Source organism: Typopeltis vanoorti, chromosome 1 (assembly GCF_054136105.1).
Source record: "Typopeltis vanoorti isolate ZY-2024b chromosome 1, IOZ_Tvanoo_1.0, whole genome shotgun sequence".
NCBI classification, from domain to species: domain Eukaryota; kingdom Metazoa; phylum Arthropoda; class Arachnida; order Uropygi; family Thelyphonidae; genus Typopeltis; species Typopeltis vanoorti.
Genome location: NC_143549.1, coordinates 124910722 through 124931635, shown reverse-complemented (window position 1 = coordinate 124931635; position 20914 = coordinate 124910722). Strand labels below are relative to the sequence as shown.

Genomic DNA, 20914 nt, shown 5'->3' with positions numbered 1-20914 from the left:
GCCCTCCCAATTCACATTAACAGTTACTTCCTTATTAGCATGCAATATATTATGTTAAAAGCATTAATTTCACTTTTCACAATAATAATTTTAGAAACTTCGAGAGCAATAATGAACAAGGAAACTTTACCATTTACAAGTTTCCAATTCTGTACTAACCATGTGTACAAATTCGTACATCACCTTAATTTCACTTTTCATTACCTCTTAGGGAATGACATATTTTATGATATTTAGACAACAGTGTTATAATTTCTTATGTTACACTTTTTACTTGTAATATCTTTATAATGTCGAATTCATGTAACAAAATAATAAGGATCACACTAATCATTCGCAAATATAGTTCACAATTACAAAAGGTAGTTGATATGATTGCATGCTGCAATTTAGATTTTATTATATATATATATATAAACCTGGTTTTATTTTATAAATATAATATATAAACCTGGTTTTAATCCTATTTCCCAAGTAAGCAAACATACAGGTAAGTCAAATTTGCGCCTGCACGTCGTGCAAGTCTGAGGCAACTAGTGATAAAGGTGAAAAAAAAAAACTTTCTACATCTATCTCTCATCGTGAGATGTTTATTTAATAAGGTCAAAGCACCCTATGGAAACTTGTTTTGGTAAAATTTATAAGCTCTGTATTACTTAAACCTTGGTATTTCTAAGCCTGGCTCCCACAGATGAGACCTCAATAAAGGTCGAAACCAGTGGGGCTCTAGCTCTGATTTGAGAGGCTCTATTGGGGGTAAGTTTTTGCCTGTCTCTGAGTGGGCCACCGCTGAGATTATGGCTCTGCTGCTTGGTGGTGGGGTGAGCCTGCCACTGGGTAGAGTCAATGCTGAGACGTTCTTCTCAGCACTGGCTGAGAAGAATTTCTCAGCCAATGAGTTAAAATATCTAATATAATAATTATAGAATATCTCAGCCAATTATAACTTCTGCAATGAGAACGTCTGAGCCAACTCACCCCATCACTGATGAGGTGAGCTTGTCACTGAGTTGAACAATGCTGAGTTTTGCGATCTTTCGGGGTCGTCTTATTTTTAGAGCTCGCTTCACCTATACAATGGTGGAAATCAGTCTGTTTAGTGGCCCTTGCCTTTAATGCATGGCGTCATACATCTCCTTGCGGAGATGTGCTTTGCATTAGGGGTAAATACTAAGAATAGTGATCAGAGCTTATACCACCTTTACCACGAGTTGCCTCAGACTTGCACAACGTGCAGGCGCAAACTTGACGTACTTATAGCTGGTGGTTTGTTAAATGAAAAATAGGTATATATATATATATATATATATATATATATACCTGCTTTATATACTAGGTGTTTAGTAGCATGGGTACGAGATGTGATCTCACTGCAGAACTGTATGTGTTGTTGAAGAATCTTGCTGTGCAAAGAGTTGTGGTGGATATTGTTATGCAGTACGTGTCTGTGTTGCTACGATAGGTGTTGTGAAATTATTCTTTGGTAGCATTAAATAGTTTATCAGATTTTTTTGCTCTGGATTTTGTGTATCGTTATATAGAGTTCGATTATCGGCTGTTGTATATGAGTCCTCCAAATCGCTGTTGAAATAATTTTTCTAAGTACCGTTTCTATTTTTGCAAGATGGCTGATTGATGTGTTAGCATGGATTGTTATGCCGTACCTGCGTAGCGAATTGCAGATACCATGATATAGGAGTTTTGGTTATATAGAATCATGTCTTTTACTTGGAAAGGTTTTGCTGCAAAGATGAGGAGTTTATAGTTATTCTATATGTTTTTTCCATTTGTAGTGGCAATCTATGTAAAGGCCAAAGTAATTTGCACGTGTCACGGGTGTTATTTCGCGATATTGGCATCTATTTTTTTTTTTTAATGCAGTGATATCGTGACAGTGTAGAGATAGTGGTGCGGGGTGCATGATTATTGTAATATGTATAAATAACAGCTGTCTTTTGCTGTTATTCATTATAATTGGTTTTGGTAGAAGTGAGTTGTGATTTCATTTATGTTTTGTTGTGCTCTGGAAAGAGTGGTGCTGATGTCTTTATGGACTGCCAGTAGCGACATTGTAGGTAATAATATAGCGCCGTATGGGCTCTTTGTTTTATCGGTATAACCCGGCTGTAATCTGCGAACATTTTTGTCACTTGTGTTCTGATTGAGGGATAGTTCCTGAACCAGGTATACAGTGTTCCTCTTATTCCGATTTAATGTAGTTTGGTCAGCGCTACATCATGTTAAAGTGTATCAAAAGCTTAAGTCAATAGGTATAAAGTCAGCAAACTTATTTTTATCGAGAGCTATGTTTAGAGCGTCGGCAATATCTTCTAATAAGGTGATGGTGGTTTTTGTTTTCTGGAAGTCGGATTGGTTTTGCGATATAATGTTGTAGTTTTTTAAATAGTTCTGTAGTATACTGTGTCTTATTTTTTCAAGAATTTTGGAGATGACTGGTAGGGTGGTTGTTATTCAATAGTTCTGTGAATCGTTTCTTTTATCTTGTTTGTAAATTGCCGTGTTATTGCAGTTTTTTGTTATTCTGGAATAATATCAGTGTCGATTAGCGTTTCCTTCAGTTCCTGTTTTGTTACTGGTTGAAAATACATGGTTTTCGGTTGATTTTGTGCAGGAAAATTTTTGTCGATCGTTGGTAGGTTATCTTTTTTGATTTATGTGATATTGTTTGTGAGGGAGTAGGTGAATAGGTCTGCTAATTCCTTTTAGTTCATATACTGACCAAAGCTTTTTCAGACCAAATCTTGTAGTGAAGTTTTTTTTTTTTTTTCTAGTTAGTCATTCGTTAAGTTTAGCTCATGTTTTATTCATATTTTCTTTATATTCCATAAATATTTGGTAGTGGTAGCCTCTTTTTGCCGAACGAATTTTTGTTATTAGACGATTTCTTGTGTTTTTATATAATATCTGTAGTTTAGTATTACTGGATGAATTTTTTTGTTTTTTTCCATAGATTTTCCTTTACAGTAATACTATAAAGGAAAATTAAGTCTCATTTGTTTTAAGTAGGCAATTCCAGTATGTATATTTTAGAAGGTTATCGTCAATAATCTCTGTTATGATCGATTTTTGTCGAGTTTTGTGGTGTTAGGATGCGGGGAAGGTGACATAATGAAACGAAGTTGAGACAAAGTAGTGATCGGCAATTTTGACGTTATTACTACTGATGTATATGAATATGGGAGCCCGTATGTTGATATCGTCAATCGTATATATATATATATATATATATATATATATATATATATATATATATATATATATATATATATATATATATATGTGTGTGTGTGTGTGTGTGTGTGTGTGTGTGTGTGTGTGTGTGTGTGTGGAAAGTTTTACCTTGGGTATAATATACGTTAAAGATACCAAGAACTTTTATAAACTTGGTTTTAATCCTTTTTTCCCAAGTAAGCAAACAAGCAAATAAGCCACGTTTCCGGTTGAAGTATTTTCAGTACTGAGGCAACTCGTGGAAAAGATGGCATAAGCTCTGATCACTTAGTTTAGTATTTCCCATAAGGCAAAGCACATCTGCTTGCGGACATGTATAATGCTATGCATTAAGGGTAGGGCCACTACCCAGAGCAGTTTCGACCTTTATTGAGGTCTCGTCAGTGGGAGCCACACCCTGAAGTGGTGACACCAAGGTTGAAGTAATGCAGGACTTATAAATTTTACATATGCGAGTTGCCATAAGGTGTTTTGACCTCACTGAATAAAAATCTCAGGATGAGAGAAAGGTGTAGAAAGATTTTTTACCTTGGTTATACTATACGTTAAAGATATCAAGAAATTTTATAAACTTGGTTTTAATCCTTTTTTCCAAAGTAAGAAACAAGCAAGTAAGCCAAGTTTTCCTTGAAGTATTTTCAGGTCTGAGGCAATTCGTGGTAAAGTTGGCATAAGTAGTTAACGTATAGTACACCCAAGGTAAAAACCTTTCTACATCTTTCTCTCATCCTGAGATTTTTATTTAATAAGGTCACCGCACCTTGTGGCAACTCGTATAGGTAAAAATTATAACTTCTGCATTACTTCAACCTTGGTATCACCACCTCAGGATCTGGTTCCCACTGACAAGACCTCAATAAAAATCGAAACTGGTCTGAGTAGTAGCCCTTCCTTAATGCATAGCATTATACATGTCCACAAGGAGATGTGCTTTGCATTATGGGAGATACTAAGGCGAGTGATCAGAGCTTATGCCACCTTTACCACGAGTTTCCTCAGACCTGAAAATACTTCAGCTCTGAGGTCAGGTCTGATATATATATATATATATATATATATATATATATATATATATATATATATATATATATATATATATATATATATATATATATATATATATATATATATATATATATATATATATATATATATATATAATATATGGATTCCTTTTTATTTCATAAATATTCGTTTCACAGAGAGATGATTATTATCATTCAAGTTATTTACATTTATACGGTTAGCTCATTTGTAGTCTCTTTGAAGTTCGGTGCCAATAGCAATGTTAATAACAACTATAATAATGGTGAGCTCCCCCATAGCACACTCAGTATAAACGAAGCCTTTTGGATGGAAAGAACTGGGCTCGATTTCAGTTCCATGATGTGAAGTAGTTTTATCTGGTATCTTTTCACTAAAAGGTGAGTTAGCCGGTCTCATACGGAGGTATAATGGTTTTGCATTTATATTTACCTGTTGTGATATGTGCCTATTTTTGATAGTTGAGTTCTATTCTGAGATAATTCCTAAGCCACGTATGCATTGTCCTTCTTATTCCGACTGAGTAAAGTTTTTTTTTTTTTGCAGCATTTTATGGTCAAGTGTATCAAACGCTTTGGCAAGATCAAGGAGTATGAATACAGCACATTTGTTTTCATCAATAGATGTCCCCCTAATATCATGGTTGTGCTCTTCGTTTTCTGGAAACCATACTTCTTTCGTGAGATGATGCTATATTACTGTAAGTAATTTTGTAGTCTTGTATGTAATACTTTTTCAAGAAGTTTTTAGATGACAGCCAAATTAACTATAGGTCTATAGTTGTGAACATCATTTCTTTTTCCGTGTTTGTAGATAGGTGTAACTATCGCAGTTTTTATTTATTTTGGAAAAAGCCCCAGTGTCGAATATCGTGTTCACAAGTCAGAAATACAGGATTTATTTGTTCAAAATGGGATATAATGTGTATGCGTCTAATTCTGTCAATTCCTGGACTGATATTTTGTTTTAATTGTGAGATAGCATCCTCCAATATAAATACAGAAGGAAAGTATATGGTTTGCTGTTGAACTTGGGTAAATTGCTTTGTGTTGGGCCTAAAAGGGAAAGTACCTTTTTTCGAGTTGTATGATGTTCTTTGTGAATGCGTAGTTAAATGATTCTGCAAGTACCTTCTGATTCTTCTCCTGACCGAAATTTTTGGCAATACATTCTTGTGGTGATGTTTTCCATTTTCAGGGTAATAGTTCATTCATTAAGTGCAGACCATGTTACTTTCATATTAAGAATGTATTGCACGAATTGTGAATAACAAAAATTTATTATTATTATCATCATCATCATGAGCCAATCTCTACAATTAACTCAAAGTCAAAATACCTTCACCGATAATAATACTAAACCGAAAATATAATATGTGAATAGTGCAAATGTAAATAGCCGTATGATGAAGAAAACACTTTTTCATATAACAAACAGAGCGATATATATGTGTAGAAAGTTTTTTACCTTGGGTATAATACATGTTAAAGATACCAAGCTATTTTAAAGCTGGTTTTACTCCATTTCCCAAGTAAGCAAACATACAAATAAGTCAAGTTTGTGCCTGCACGTAGTGTGAGTCTAACTGAGCCACAAGGTGGTGCAAGTCTAGGCAACTCGTGTTAAATGTGGTATAAGCTCTGATTACTATTCTTAATATTTACCCTTAATGCAAAGCCCATCTCCTTGAGGAGATGTATGATGCTATTCATTAAAGGCAAGGGGCCACTGCCCATACCGGTTTCGATCTTTATTGAGGTCTCTTCAGTGGGAGTCAGGCTTAGAAATGCGAAGGTTAAGTAATACAGAGCTTCTAAATTATTAGAAATTTCATCAAAGAATTTACTGCAATTAATATCACTTTTATTTAGTTTGTATCTCGTGTATTGAATCCTTTCTCGTACAAGCGCCAATGAAGTACATAGATACTTTTTTTTAGCTGATATAGAGTTGATATGACCTCTGACTATGAGGAACTTTGGAATGATGGAGAATTCCCTGCAAGGAACGTTAGGTGGTTCAAAAGTTTGGCCTTTCTGCATTTTTCTCTTTCCATGCACCGAACTTTGTGTTTCATTAAACTGTTTAGACTAAACATATTTGGTCGTTTTTAATTAAAATACAATTTTATTTAATGCTGACCATAAAAACAAACTTATAATATAGCCTACCAGTTTCGCCAGCAGACTGTCTGGCTTTTTCAAGGCGTTTATGAAAAGACAAAAAACTAGTAAATGCAAATTGAAAGGAACATAAAAAACATTGTAAACCAACAAGAAATGCAAAAAGGCCAAACTTTTGAACCACCTAACGTTCCTTAAACGTTGCAGGGAATTCTTCATCATTCCAAAGTTCCTCATAGTCAGAGGTCATATCAACTCTATATCAGCTAAAAAAAATATCTATACACTTCACTGGCGCTTGTAAGAGAAAGGATTCAACACGCAAGATACGAACTAAATAAAAGTGATATTAATTGCTGTAAGTTCTTTGATGAAATTTCTAATAATTTAGAATATACCATATGGAATCAATTAGATCAAATGATACAACGCAGTTATAATACACGTACAGAGCTTCTAAGTATTTTACCAAAAGAAGTTACCAAAAGGTGCTTTCACCTTATTAAATAAAAATCTCAGGATGAGAGATAGATGTAGAAAATCTTTTACCTTGGGTATAATATATGCTAATGATACCAAGCTATTTTAAACCTGGTTTTACTCCATTTTCCAAGTAAGCAAACAGACAAGTAAGTTCAAATTTGCGCCTGCACGTAGTAAGAGTCTAACTGACCCACAAGGTACTACAAGTCTAGTCAACTCATGATAAAGGTGGTATAAGCTCTGATCACTATTCTTAATATTTACACACTACGTGCAGACGCAAATACTCACAATACTCACACTACGTGCAGGCGCAAACGTGACTTATTTGTATTAATTCTGTATTACTTAACCTTGATATTTCTAGCCTGGCTCCCACTGATGGGAGGCGGATGCTAGAGATGAGATTCGAGAGTTTTTGAGTTCGCTCTCTTAAGGTTTTTGCCTTAAGAAAGCAATTTGAGTCTCCGGGGAAGTGTTCTCCGGCACGGCCCGGTGAGGGACTTTGTCGGTGAATGCTTTTCTTCGGAATTTGAGCGGTTCTGCTCGGTGGTGGTGGAGGGTGGAAGGCCATCACTGAGTGGAGCCAACGCTGAGATGGACGGTCTTTCGCCCACAATTGAGTGGCCTAGGGATCGTCCGAATTTTTAGAGACGGCTTTACTTATTCATAAGGTCGAAACCGGTCTTGGTAGTGGCTCTTTGCCTTTAATGCATAGCATCATACATCTCCTCAAGGAGATGGGCTTTGCATTAAGGGTAAATATTAAGAATAGTAATCAGAGCTTATACCACCTTTAACACGAGTTGCCTAGACTTGCACTACCTTGTGGGTCAGTTAGACTCACACTACGTGCAGGCGCAAACTTGACTTATTTGTCTGTTTGCTTACTTGGGAGTAAAACCAGCTTTAAAATAGTTCGGTATCTTTAACATATTAAGTTTCATTGTTCATTATTTCTGTCGGTTATTATTTTTTTAAATTATTATTGTGAGAAAGTGAAATGAATGCATTTAGCATTATCTATTGCATGTTAATATAAAAGTAATTGTTAATGTGATTTGTGAATAAAAATAAATTGTAAATTTAAATATAAATGCCAAAACGCAAAAATAGGTTTTTGTCTGTTTTTAACGTAAAACTGTAACTGTAAATTGTTTTGGAATTATGAATTTAAATTTATACAATAAACATAAATGGAAAAAGGCTGCATCATCTGAAATTTGCAGATGATATTGTCTTAATAGGAGATAATCTTGAAGATCTTGAATAAAGACTAAATCAGCTAAATGAAGCCTCCAAAGTAAATGTACCAAAAAATAAATAGAGAAAAAAATGATGAATAAATACATAAACCATAGAACTGTCAAAGTTGAAAACCATGAAATAGAACAAGTTACTTTATATGTATATTTGGGCCAATTGTAATCCTATGAGGATTGCCAAAGAAAAGAGATTGAACGAAGAATTCACCTTGGATGGATGGCTTATGGGAAAATGAGAGACATATTCAGAAGTGACATCCCTATGAGTCTAAAAACAAAAGCTTTCGACCAGTGCATACTTCCTGTCCTAACATACGTAGGAGAAACATGGAGTTTAACAGAAGCCCTAAACAAAAAGCTGAGAACAACACAACATCACATGGAGATAAATATGCTAAAAATCACATTAAGAGATAGGAAGACAAATACCTGGATAAGATCTGAAACAGGTGTCATGGATATTGTAAAATACGTTAAACAGGCTAAGTGGAGATGGGCTGGCCATATTGCCAGATGCAGTGACGGGAGATGGACTAGAAAAACAACATAGTGGAGACCAATGGATGCAGCAAGACAAAGAGGAAGACCGAGAAAAAGGTAGAGGGATGAACTGGAACAAATTGCAGGAGTGAGATGGATAGGAGAGGCAAAAAAAAAAAAAAACGAGTGGTTTGGTAAATCATGGGGGCGACCTTCGTCCAGCAGTGGACAGAACCAAAAGGTTGAAGAAGAAGAAGAAAAATAAATTGTTCTTATTAGGATTACTATTAATTTTAACATTAATTATAGTATTACATTGTCCTAATCATAATAATTTTAATAAGACATTTAACAAGATGTATCATATACTGATGTAATTTCTTTGAAAAACAATAGACTGTGTTAAAAATATATTATTATTCTTCCCTCATTGAGGGAGAAATATCCATCAACCAAACCAGCTCTCATACCTTCCCTTTCAGTCATTTAGAATTGATCACTCACTACTTAAACAGGCAAACTCACTCATTTATTGTTCTGTGAGAGAAAAATGTGGCTTACATCACTTTCTTAACAGCGAGTAATTCAACTTCCACGGATGTCCCGTGTTCTCTCCCCACCTTCTATTTAAAAAAAAATTCCGTTACACAATATCCTATGGCACACATCCACAAGTTAATAGTCTTCCATCATGCTCCCTTCCTTTATGCAGTTACCAGAGTTTGTTTTCCACACTATCATGTGTGTTGTATTTAGAATTTTACTATGTGAGCATTGAAATTTAAATCCATTTCCACCATTACGCTATGATCCGAAGCTTGATTAGTTTTTGTAACGTAACCCCGCTAATAATATGCCGTTGGAAGTCTCATCACACCAAAGTGCATAATTTCACACTAATTAACAGTGAACCGATCCGATAGTCATTTACGTTTACCCAAATTTCCAGCCTATTCAAATCAATGTGTAGGTGTTGAATTTCATTAGCATCCCTGATTGCCCTTCCAATCTTTTCATCATCATCAAACATTGAATATTTTCTATTATATCCTTTCTGATGTCATTAGTGTATAGATTAAACAACTGTTGTTCAGGGACTGAATCTACGGATACATCACTGGTCACCTTAAAATTGCCAGATTCACATCCGTCGCATAGTTTTTTTTTTGTTGTTGTTGTTGTTTATTTCTGTCCATCAACCATACACATATCCAAGTCAGGAATTTATATATCAATCCCATATTCTCAAATTTATGCAACAGTCTTTCATGTAATATTCCATCATGTACCTTCTAGAGTCCAAGAGTTTCAGAGAATATCAATTTCCTTTATCCTACTCGTCCCTAACTTTGTTATAAAGTATGAAGAAATTGCTTAAACATGATTTTCCTTTAGTAAACCCATGCTGTTTCTCACAAAGTGCATCTTATTTTTATAACCATTGCAAGTTCTTACCAACATCTCTAAAATGTTCGCTATAACACCAGAAATACTGGTAGGAACTATCGTGCATTCTTTCCATTCTTTTAGTAACTTTTCTGAGTTGAGACTCGTGTTAAACAAATATTTCAAAGGGCTAGCTAATTTGAGTTGAACCTGATATTCACCTGCTCCTGTTGACGAATTCTTATCAATTCGCCAACAGGAGTTTATTCTCCAAAAGGAGTTTATGCAAACACCTTTCGAACATATTCTCAAGCACCTCTAATTCTGACAATGCACCTCTGACTCTGCACCATGTTACACACACACACACACACACACACATACCTGGTTGATATATCATAGCAAACTGAGAACTAATTAATTGAACTATCTGATTAGCTCCTGGCACTAGAATACTATCTGTATTCACTAAAGTTATTATTCTAGATTCATTGTTTCTTTTACTTACAGAAGAGCGATAAAATTTAGGATTCCCTTAGTCTGCATAGCCAACGTCATTTCATAATCCTGAACTTTCTACACAATATTTATTACTTTTCTGGTCAGCGCTTGATATGTTTAATAACTCTCTCACTCATATTCTCGCGACTTTCCTTCTATCTGATATTCTCATGCTTAATAAGATTGAATATCCATTTGACTTCCACCCTATTCTACAAACTCTAGGGATACTTTGGGATGAAATTGAACATTTCCTATTATATCCTTTCTGACGTCGTTAATGTATAAACTGAAGAACAATGGTCCAAGGACTGAACTCTGAGATATACCACTGGTCACATTAAATCTACTAGCTTAACACCCACCGTCTAAGCACTTTCTCGAGGCTTTCCATGCATTGCTGTGGGACAAAAGATATTATTTTTCTAAAGTAATCATTTCCATCTTTTTAGTTCATCATCTGACATGCTCTAATTGGAACATTTATATAATTAGCTATTTCCAAGGAAAGTACAGCATGATCCCTGTCACCTGCTGGTGAAAGGGATCATGCTGTACTTTCCCTGGAAAAATCTCTTTAACAGAGACACTTTTTGACGCTGCAAACAAATTAAAAATTCTCTGATTCTGAGCTCCTTCTTTCAAATGCTACATGAAGTTGTTGTCTCTCAAGGACTCAATAAATTTTGCTTGATTATTATAATGAGATTACTCATCTACTCAAACAATATCTGGATAATTAAATTCAACGATAACGATTACTCGTTCAGTACACAGTATAATTTCATTTTGTTAAGATCACACGATTTATAATATGCTGTTTTGTTTTCGCCATATAAATCTTTATATGTAGGATAAAATATTAGGGTAAGGCTATTGCGACATGTATAATGGCATTCTCACGGTATTTTTGATTGCTTCTTCGCCAAGGACAATCCTCGACATCTTTGAATAATAAAATCATCGATGACCTTGAGCCAGCGATCTTTGATTAGCTAAGAATCGAATTTGGCAGCCTTCCAATCTTAAAAAGTGAGTTAGGAATAAATTGTACAATCAGCATGGGGAAATCATAGGTTTCAATGAACATTTTATTAATATAATTATTTAATGTCACGTTATTTTTTAAATTTGTTTATTTAGTTGATCAAAGAGAATAATTTTTGTAAATTGTGTCGGCTCTTACTCCGAACAGCCACGGTGACTTCGCAAACTATAGTTACCTGTTATTAGAGATTGTATAGTTTAATAACAAGAAATGGAATTCACATGTCAATGTTAAAATGAGACTAAATTACTAAATATTTATTACTAAATCTGCTATACTATAAAATGGCGAAAAAGAAACTACCTCGACACAAATTTTTATTTTTAAACAGCACGATGTCTGTAATACTGGTTTACGGAATAATACGGAAAATTTGTAATACGGAAGCGTACAAAGATTCCTATCAAAACAGAACTAACATACAAGTAAATACATACTTGTATTATTATTTAATTATATTATTATTATTATTATTATTATTATTATTATTATTATTATTATTATTATTATTACCTAATACCTAATACTTTATTACCTTTATTACCTTTATTGCTAAGTATTACCTAATTACCTAAAACCTAACCAAAAATTCCCCAATCACAAAACGAGACCCTCCACTTGGACCGTAATCAAAACAGACATTATGGTTCCCAACCATAAAAGAAACAGAACTTCTCTCAGCAATACATCAAATCAAACCAAACAAAGGCTCATGAATAGATGGTATCAGACCTAAAGATATATAGCAACATGAAACTAGTTTAAGTCCTCTCCTACTAAAACTAAAAAATTAAATATTTAAAGCAGGACAGATACCAAGTATGCTAAAAACCGCCATAATCACACCCATATACAAACATGCAAAATGAAATTTAATCAGCAATTACAGACCCATAGCAACGTTACCAATTATCAATCAAATTATGGAGCGGATCATACTGAAGAAACAGCATACACTGAGATCATTCATATTATCCCCAAAACACAATATGGTTTTCAGAAAAATAAGGGAACAACATCTCTCTTGGAAGACTTTACAGACGTAATTAATACGCCTCATACAAAAACAAAATTGCCATGGTAGTCTTTATAGATCTAACTAAAGCATTCGATACACTTACACATCAAACCTTGTTAGAAAAGCTGAGGGATGTTAGACTAGACGGGTCTCTTCTCAGGTGGTTTACAAACTACCTCCAAAATAGAAAGCATATCACACGTATCGGATCAAACCGAAGCAGAGAGCTACCAGTAACATGTGGAGTGCCACAGGGAGCTGTACTCTCCCCAAATCTATTCAATATTTACACGCACGATATTAATCAGTTACCACTCAAAGATAAGATATTCCAATACGCAGACGATACAGCAATAATATCCATCCATAATAACACAAGCATAGCCCAAACAAATATGCAACATGATATAAATCTGATCATAGACTGGCTCACGAAAACCTCCATACACCTAAACGCAGAAAAGACAAAATTAATGATATTCAGAAATCCACTGACTCGAACAGTTGATAACAAATATATAACCATCCAACATCCACTTTCCAACATAATAAACACACAGAACAGCAAAACCACTACAATCACTCAGGTTGAAACGATACGATACCTTGGAATTTACTACGATGCAGATATGAACTGGAATAGCCACATAAATCATCTACACAACAAACTCCGAACAATAAGTGGCAAACTCTACAGGTTAAAAGATATAGTTCCCATATGCCTAAAAACACTAATATACAAAGCACTCTGCCAAAATATACTAAGATACGCTATAACAACGTATATGCTTTCTGCGCACCCTACATATTAAATAGATTAATGTCGCTACAGTACAAAATGACAAAACTGATCTTTTGGGAACAAAGAGAAAATCACGACCTTATAAACATTGCAATGTCAGAACACAAAATACTGACAGCAAAACATTTATGTCACTATGCAGCCTTGCTAAAACATTATTTCAATGCCAACTACAGGACAGTCAGAAATACATATCGTATAACAAGACCTCAGACTACTAATTACATCACATATAAATACAATAATCACTACGGAAAGGCCACGCGAAACTTCTACATCCCAGACATGATAAACAAATTACCTTTTGAATACAGAAACCTTACAACCTACAATAGCCTGAAAAGAGCTCTAAGGACATACTACGAACAAAAAACATGCACCCAAAATACCATACAAACTTAACGAAACACAATATATTCGCTCAGGCTTCCAGTTCAGCGACGCATCAATACATTCCAAGTTATTTAGTGTGTGTGTGTGTGCGTGCGTGAGTCCGTGTGAGTGCGCACGCGCGAATTTCTCAATCATAGATTTCGTAGCTTCCCAACACAGCAAAAAAAAAAAAAAAAAAAACAATTCATAATAACCAACTGGTGTCATTAAGCTTACATATAAGCTTCGAGGAAGAAAGCAAAGAAATTAGTTCTCATCCAAGATGTATCATATGTAACCAAATACATGCAATGCACGTATCACATGAAAACCAATGTATGTAATGTATGTATTATATGTAAACCAATGTACGTAATGTAAATATCACATGTAAACAAATGTAAGTAATGTATCATATGTAAACAAATGTGTGTAATGTATATAATAACTGTAACAAATGTATGCAATGTAAAAAATATATTATTATTATTATTATTATTATTATTATTATTATTATTATTATTATTATTATTATATGCATGTATGTAATTTATGACAAATAAAATGTTTAAAAAAATATTATTAATAATAATTTAGTTTTCACCTGTTGTGTTATTTCTGAAAATTTTCTGAGTAAGAAAAAAATGAAATTATGAGTAAGTTATTGCAATAAGAAAATACACTACGCAAAATTCAAATATATATATATAATATTACCAAATTATAAGGTTGTACAAAAAGTCAGTGAAAAGGTTTTCGCTAGTGATGTGAGAGAGAGAGAGAGAGAGAGAGAGAGAGAGAGAGAGAGAATTCACATTCACTTATTTTTGTTACACATAAATTGGTTAGATGCCAAGAAATAAATGTTTTCTTGATATAAAAAGCTTAATGAATGATTTGGTTCAAATTCTAAGTGCAATTATCCTGATCTTCAATCTAAAGTTCCTTCCATAATTTGTTTTAGGTATTCCAATGATTTGCCTTCAGGTAACCTTTTTATTTTAGACTTTGTAAATGCCTGAAACAATAAAAGTTAAGAACTGTATTCCAAGCAATTATTATTATTTTTAGACGCGAAAACTGTTGTTTACCATAAATTTAGAATACGGAATTTCAACATTGGAGATTAAGATGGTTTAAAATATGATTCCTATTAAATAAGGAAATAAATATTAAAACTATTTTGTGTGCCATAGGTTAGCAAATGATGGTTATGCAAAAAGGGGACAACTAATATTTATTTAGATTTAAGCAAGAATAAGAAGATATAGTGGAAATCCAGAGGTATAGTAAAGCAATGAATGTAATACACCGTCCTTTCGTATTTAAGACAGCAAAAATATTGAAAAAGACTGCAAGTGAAAAAATAATACTATTTCTAAACCATCTCACAAAATTGTTGGCTTTAAGCAATCTTTAAGCAATCACTTTAGTTCAAGGGTGGATTAACACACTTGTAATTTTAAAAGGATCAGTATTACATATCAATTTAATTTTCAGCAACATTACACAAAAGTTTACAAAATCAGTCATAATAAATAAGGTAAATACTTACATAATTACCGCATTATTTAAGGTAACTGTAAAGCGCAAAGCATTGGGGTAAAATCCAGTCCACATTTCTGCGAAGAAGAAAAAAAACAAAAAACAGTTTTAAATAAGTTTAAAAAATGTGATTAATAAATAATATCTTAAATTAGAATTTTAATTTCAGGTATATATATATATATATATATATATATATATGACTTACTACTCAAATATATCTATATATTTGAGTAGTAAGTCAGCAATTAGAATTGAAGGAAGTAGAGAAAGATGGTTTAATGTTAAATCTGGTGTCAGAGAAGGATGTACATTATCCCCTCTGTTATTCATTATCTATATGGATCACATTATGAAGGAAAGTGGTATTAAATATCAAAATTGATATTTAATATCAAAATTCGAGTTGTTAATGTCAACGCTTTGCTTTATTCAAACGATATTATATTTCTAAATAAATCCGCTAAAAGTCCGTAAGATTCCCTGACTAAAATTGATTTACTGTTGTAATAGATATGGTATGAAGGTCAGCAATAATAAGACAAACACAATGAAAATAGATGACATAAATACACATGAGAATATCAACTACATCGTGAATGGAGAATCTATAGAACAAGTGAAACATTTCAGCTACTTAGGCACGATTTTTTTGTGAAGATGGTAAATTAAATATGGAAATAGACAACGGAATCAACTAAACTGTATGGTTGGAAGTCAACTGAATAAATTTAAATGGAATAAGAGAGAAATCAGTCAAAACACTAAATTAGCTGTATACAATACATTATTCAAATCAATTTTAACCTATGGATCTGAGAGCTGGATTAGAAGTAAAACACTTGAACAAAATCTATGATCACAGATATGAGAGTCCTCGGAAATATTAGGGGCATGAACAGATGGCATCAATGGCAATATCATATTAAAATCGAGGATATTAGGAAAGAACTTGACATTGTCAGCATCCAGGAATGCGTTAGCAGAGCAAATCTTAGGTGGTATGGTCACTTAAACAGAATGGGAGAGGAAAGATTAGCAAAACAAGTGTTCTCTGCTAGGTTGGCAGGAGAAAGACCCCACAGGAAGACCAAGATATAGGTGGATTGATACGGTAAAAAAAAGATCCTTAGGACTTGGAAATATAAGATCTGATAATATTGAAGTCTTGACAAGTAACAGACTGATTTGAAGGAAAATCGTAGATAGGAAGTTAGTAATGATGTAAATTTTTGGTTTCCCTGTTCTGTGGGATGAAAAACCTGAGTTTCCGGGTGAAAAACAACCTACTGGTTGTTTTTCACCCGGAAACTCAGGTTTTTCACTGAATAAGACCGGCTAACTCACCTTTAGTCTAAAGGTGACCACATAAAGATGCCTCACGTCTTGAACGGGAATCGAACCCAGGTCTTTCCGACCAAAGGGCTTCGTCTATGCTGACTCAGCTATGGATGCTCGAAATGTTATTTTTAAGAAAAATAAGTTGATGCATTAACATGCATTAATGTATATACTGTCGTTGTTTAAAATTATGGCTAAAACAACTAAAGCTGTGATGAGAGTGGAATTATGTCTGTCAATTGAGTGTTATCTGCTGTCAGGTGTGCCTGCGTAGCGGAATGAAATGCAAGAGCTTTCACGAGCAATCAGCATACTATCATGGAATGAGAGCGACCAACTCATCTTCAACTTCGACTTCTGATTCTTCGCTTCGCATACAGGATTGAATCTGGTCTTCATAACAGAAGAGCACCGTCGGTTCCATCTCAGCTACAGATGACCAGTGCTGAAGCAATACAAATAAGATACACTAATTTAAACCAAAATAGAAAAAGGTAGCATTATTTCAGGCTAAAAGATAAGTCAGGAGATTCAGAGGAAAAATCAATACACAGGTATATTGATGCAATCAGGATTACCGTTGAAGATAAAAGGCTAAGGCCATTTGAAATGGGAGTTCAATGTGCATTTCCAATACTGCATAAAAATAATAATTACAGTCATAAATGTGCGAATCAATAAATTCAAGTAATTAATTTGAAATGGAACAGTGAATAAAAACTGAAAATCTAAAAATGCATACATTTAATTATTAATCCATTTTTTATTCACTGTAACATGTGTAAAGTATCTGTAACATGTGCTAGTTTGCAATAATATATTGTTTATAACTAAGAATAATGTGCAAATTGGACTAACGTAATTGTAATTCTTCTTCTTCTTACTATTTTCTGGTTTCTCCTATTTTTCTGAATATCAGTTGCACATTTGAAAGATTTTAACGATGTAGTTGATTTTATTAATCACATAAGACGAATGCGCTATGTAATGTGTTTATAGTGAATCATGATAATCTGATTTCATAATGCACATGATGCAATAGGATCAACCATTTCTTTATGACTTTACTGTATTCATAACCATTTGAATTGTAACTAAAGCATTTTAGGATTGTAACATTTTAATAACCATTTTATAGCTCTTGTATACTGTATGAGCTTTAAACAATTTTATTGTATTTTATTTTTTATTTTTGTTATTATCTTTTTTAATATTAAATGTTATATCTACATTTTACATGACCTCAGTTGATAACGCAGGAAAATCACAGAGAAATGGTTGTCTTAATTACTATTGCTGATATTCTTGAATTTTCTAAAATCCAGTAGAAGACGCATCAATCAAAATATGCCAAAAGAAGACTGGAATGGGGAAAGACTAAAGAGAGCTCAAGCAAATTCCGTATTTTATCAAAGGTTGGCTATATAACCACACTTTACTGTGCGAGGGAGGACTTCAGACAGGAAATCGTGCAATTGAAACCAAGAATAACTGAATTGTTTTATGATATTATGCTAATATAGGCACACGCATATTATCGTGTAGTGGAATAGAATACGTATTGTCACAGAGATCTACAATATCTATTATTATTATTATTATTACAACACAAATCAGAAATGCAAAAAGAAGCTACTACAGAGACAAACTAACCTCCGCACAAAACAACATGAAACAAACCTGGCATCTGATTAATGAGATGCTAGATTCTGTTCCCAACACCACTGCCTCCGAAACCATAAAACACAGCTTCATGAAAGACGCAAAACCTATCCAACAACTAGCAAATGACTTTAACCAATACTTTGCAGACTCCATCCAAGAACTTCACAGAAATATTCTCCCAATCACAAAACGAGACCCTCCACTTGGACCACGATCAAAACAGACATTATGGTTCCCAACCATAAAAGAAGCAGAACTTCTCTCAGCAATACATCAAATCAAACCAAACAAAGGCCCAAGAATAGATGGTATCAGACCTAAAGATATAAAGCAACATGCAACTAGTTTAAGTCCTATCCTACTAAAACTAATAAATAAAATATTTAAAACAGGACAGATACCAAGTATGGTAAAGACTGCCATAATTACACCCATATACAAACAAGGAAAAAGAAATTTAATCAGCAATTACAGACCCATAGCAACATTACCAAACATCAACCAATTTATGGAACGGATCATACTGAAGAAACTCACAGCATACACTGAGATCCTTAATATTATCCCCAGAACACAATATGGTTTTCATAAAAATAAGGGAACAACATCTGTCTTGGAAGACTTTACAGACGTAATTAATACCGCCTTAGACAAAAACAAAATAGCCATGGTAGTCATTATAGATCTAACCAAAGCATTCGAAACACTCACACATCACCTTGTTAGAAAAGCTGAGGCATGTTGGAATAGACGGGCCTCTTCACAGGTGTTTACAAACTACCTCCAAAATAGAAAGCATATCACACGTACCGGATCAAACCGAAGCAGAGAGCTACTAGTAACCTGTGGAGTGCCACAGGGAGCTGTACTCTCCCCAACTCTATTCAACATTTACATGCACGATATTAATCAATTACCACTCAAAGGTAAGATATTCCAATACGCAGACGATACAGCAATAATATCAATCCATAATAACGCAAGCATAGCCCAAACAAATATGCAATATGGCATAAATCTGATCATAGACTTGCTCACGAAAAACTCCATACACATAAACTCAGAAAAGACAAAATTAATAATATTCAGAAATCCACTGACTCGACCAGTTGATAACAAATATATAACCATCCTACATCCACTTTCCAACATAAAAAAACACACAGAATAGCAAAACCACTACAATCACTCAGGTTGAAACAATACGATACCTTGGAATTTACCTCTATGCAGATATGAACTGGAATAGCCATATAAAACATCTACACAACACACTCCGAACAATAAGTGGCAAACTCTACAGATTAAAAGACATAGTTCCCATACGCCTAAAAACACTAATATACAAAATATACTAAGATACGCTATAACAACGTATGCTTTCTGTGCACCCTACAAATTAAATAGATTAATGTCGCTACAGTACAAAATGACAAAACTGATCTTTTGGGAACAAAGAGAAAATCACGACCTTATAAACATTGCGATGTCAGAACACAAAATACTGACAGCAAAACATTTATGTCACTATGCAGCCTTGCTAAAACATTATTTCGATGCCAACTACAGGACAGTTAGAAATACATACCGTATAACAAGACCTCAGACTACTAATTATATCACATATAAATACAATAATCGCTACGAAAAGGCCACGCGAAACTTCTACATCCCAGACATGATAAACAAATTACCTTTTGAATACAGAAACCTTACAAACGACAATAGCCTGAAAAGAGCTCTAAGGGCATACTACGAACAAGAGACACGCACCCAAAATACCATAACTTAATGAAACACAGTATATTTGCTCAGGCTTCCAGTTCAGCGACGCATCAGTACATTCCAATTTATTGTGTGTGGGGGGGTGCGCGCGAGTGTGTGTGCGTGCGTGCGTGTGCGTGTGAGTACGCGCGCGCGAATTTCTCAATCATAGATTCCGTAGCATCCTAACACAGCAAAAAAAAAAATACATTATAACCAATTGGTGTCATCCTCAGATAAGCTTACATTTAAGCTTCGAGGAAGAAAGGAAAAAAAAATTAGTTCTCTTTCTCATTATTATTATTATTATTATTATTATTATTATTATTATTATTATTAATATTATTATTATGTTTCAACTTCATGGATCTCAGTGAATGAAACGTTTTAAAATGTAAAACAAAATTTACCTTACTTTCTTCTATGAATCCTTTCAGTATTTCCTGATCCGTAAGATTTGTGATTGCACCGTACTTTGCAAAACTGCAGTCTAACCATATTTTCTTAGCCTGTCAAAACGTGTATTGTAAGCACAAATATTAAGCTCAATTTCCATATCAATAAGAAAATGAATGAAAAAAAAAATTGTACATGTCATATATGTTCTAAGAAATAATCACTAGAAATTCTTTAATAGTTTATCCCTTTCTTCTTTTTCTTATTAAGTAATCATGGCTGTCAGCTTCAATCTGTCATATCATTCTTATATAGTGGTATCGTTCCTTTTTATAAAAGTTGAACCTGGAGTCATTTTAACGTGCATAAACACACACACACACACACACACACACACACACACACACACACACACACACACACACACAC

The 20914-nt window shown here is 33.8% G+C and overlaps 1 protein-coding gene across 3 annotated transcripts in view; it reads right to left on the bottom strand.

Annotated features, from left to right (window-relative positions):
• Window positions 1–20914, bottom strand: part of LOC150110390 (uncharacterized) — a 100854-nt gene that overhangs the window by 60584 nt on the left and 19356 nt on the right. For 2 of the 3 annotated variants that reach the window (XM_090393478.1, XM_090393462.1), the window contains 2 exons: window positions 20500–20598; window positions 15330–15396 (listed from right to left, as the gene is read on the bottom strand). In XM_090393478.1, coding sequence (XP_090249604.1) covers window positions 15346–15396; window positions 20500–20598 — 150 coding nt within the window. In that variant the 3' untranslated portion in view covers window positions 15330–15345. Of the gene's footprint in view, window positions 1–14466; window positions 14793–15329; window positions 15397–20499; window positions 20599–20914 lie in introns of those variants that run through there. The other variant, XM_090393474.1, reaches the window with a different exon arrangement.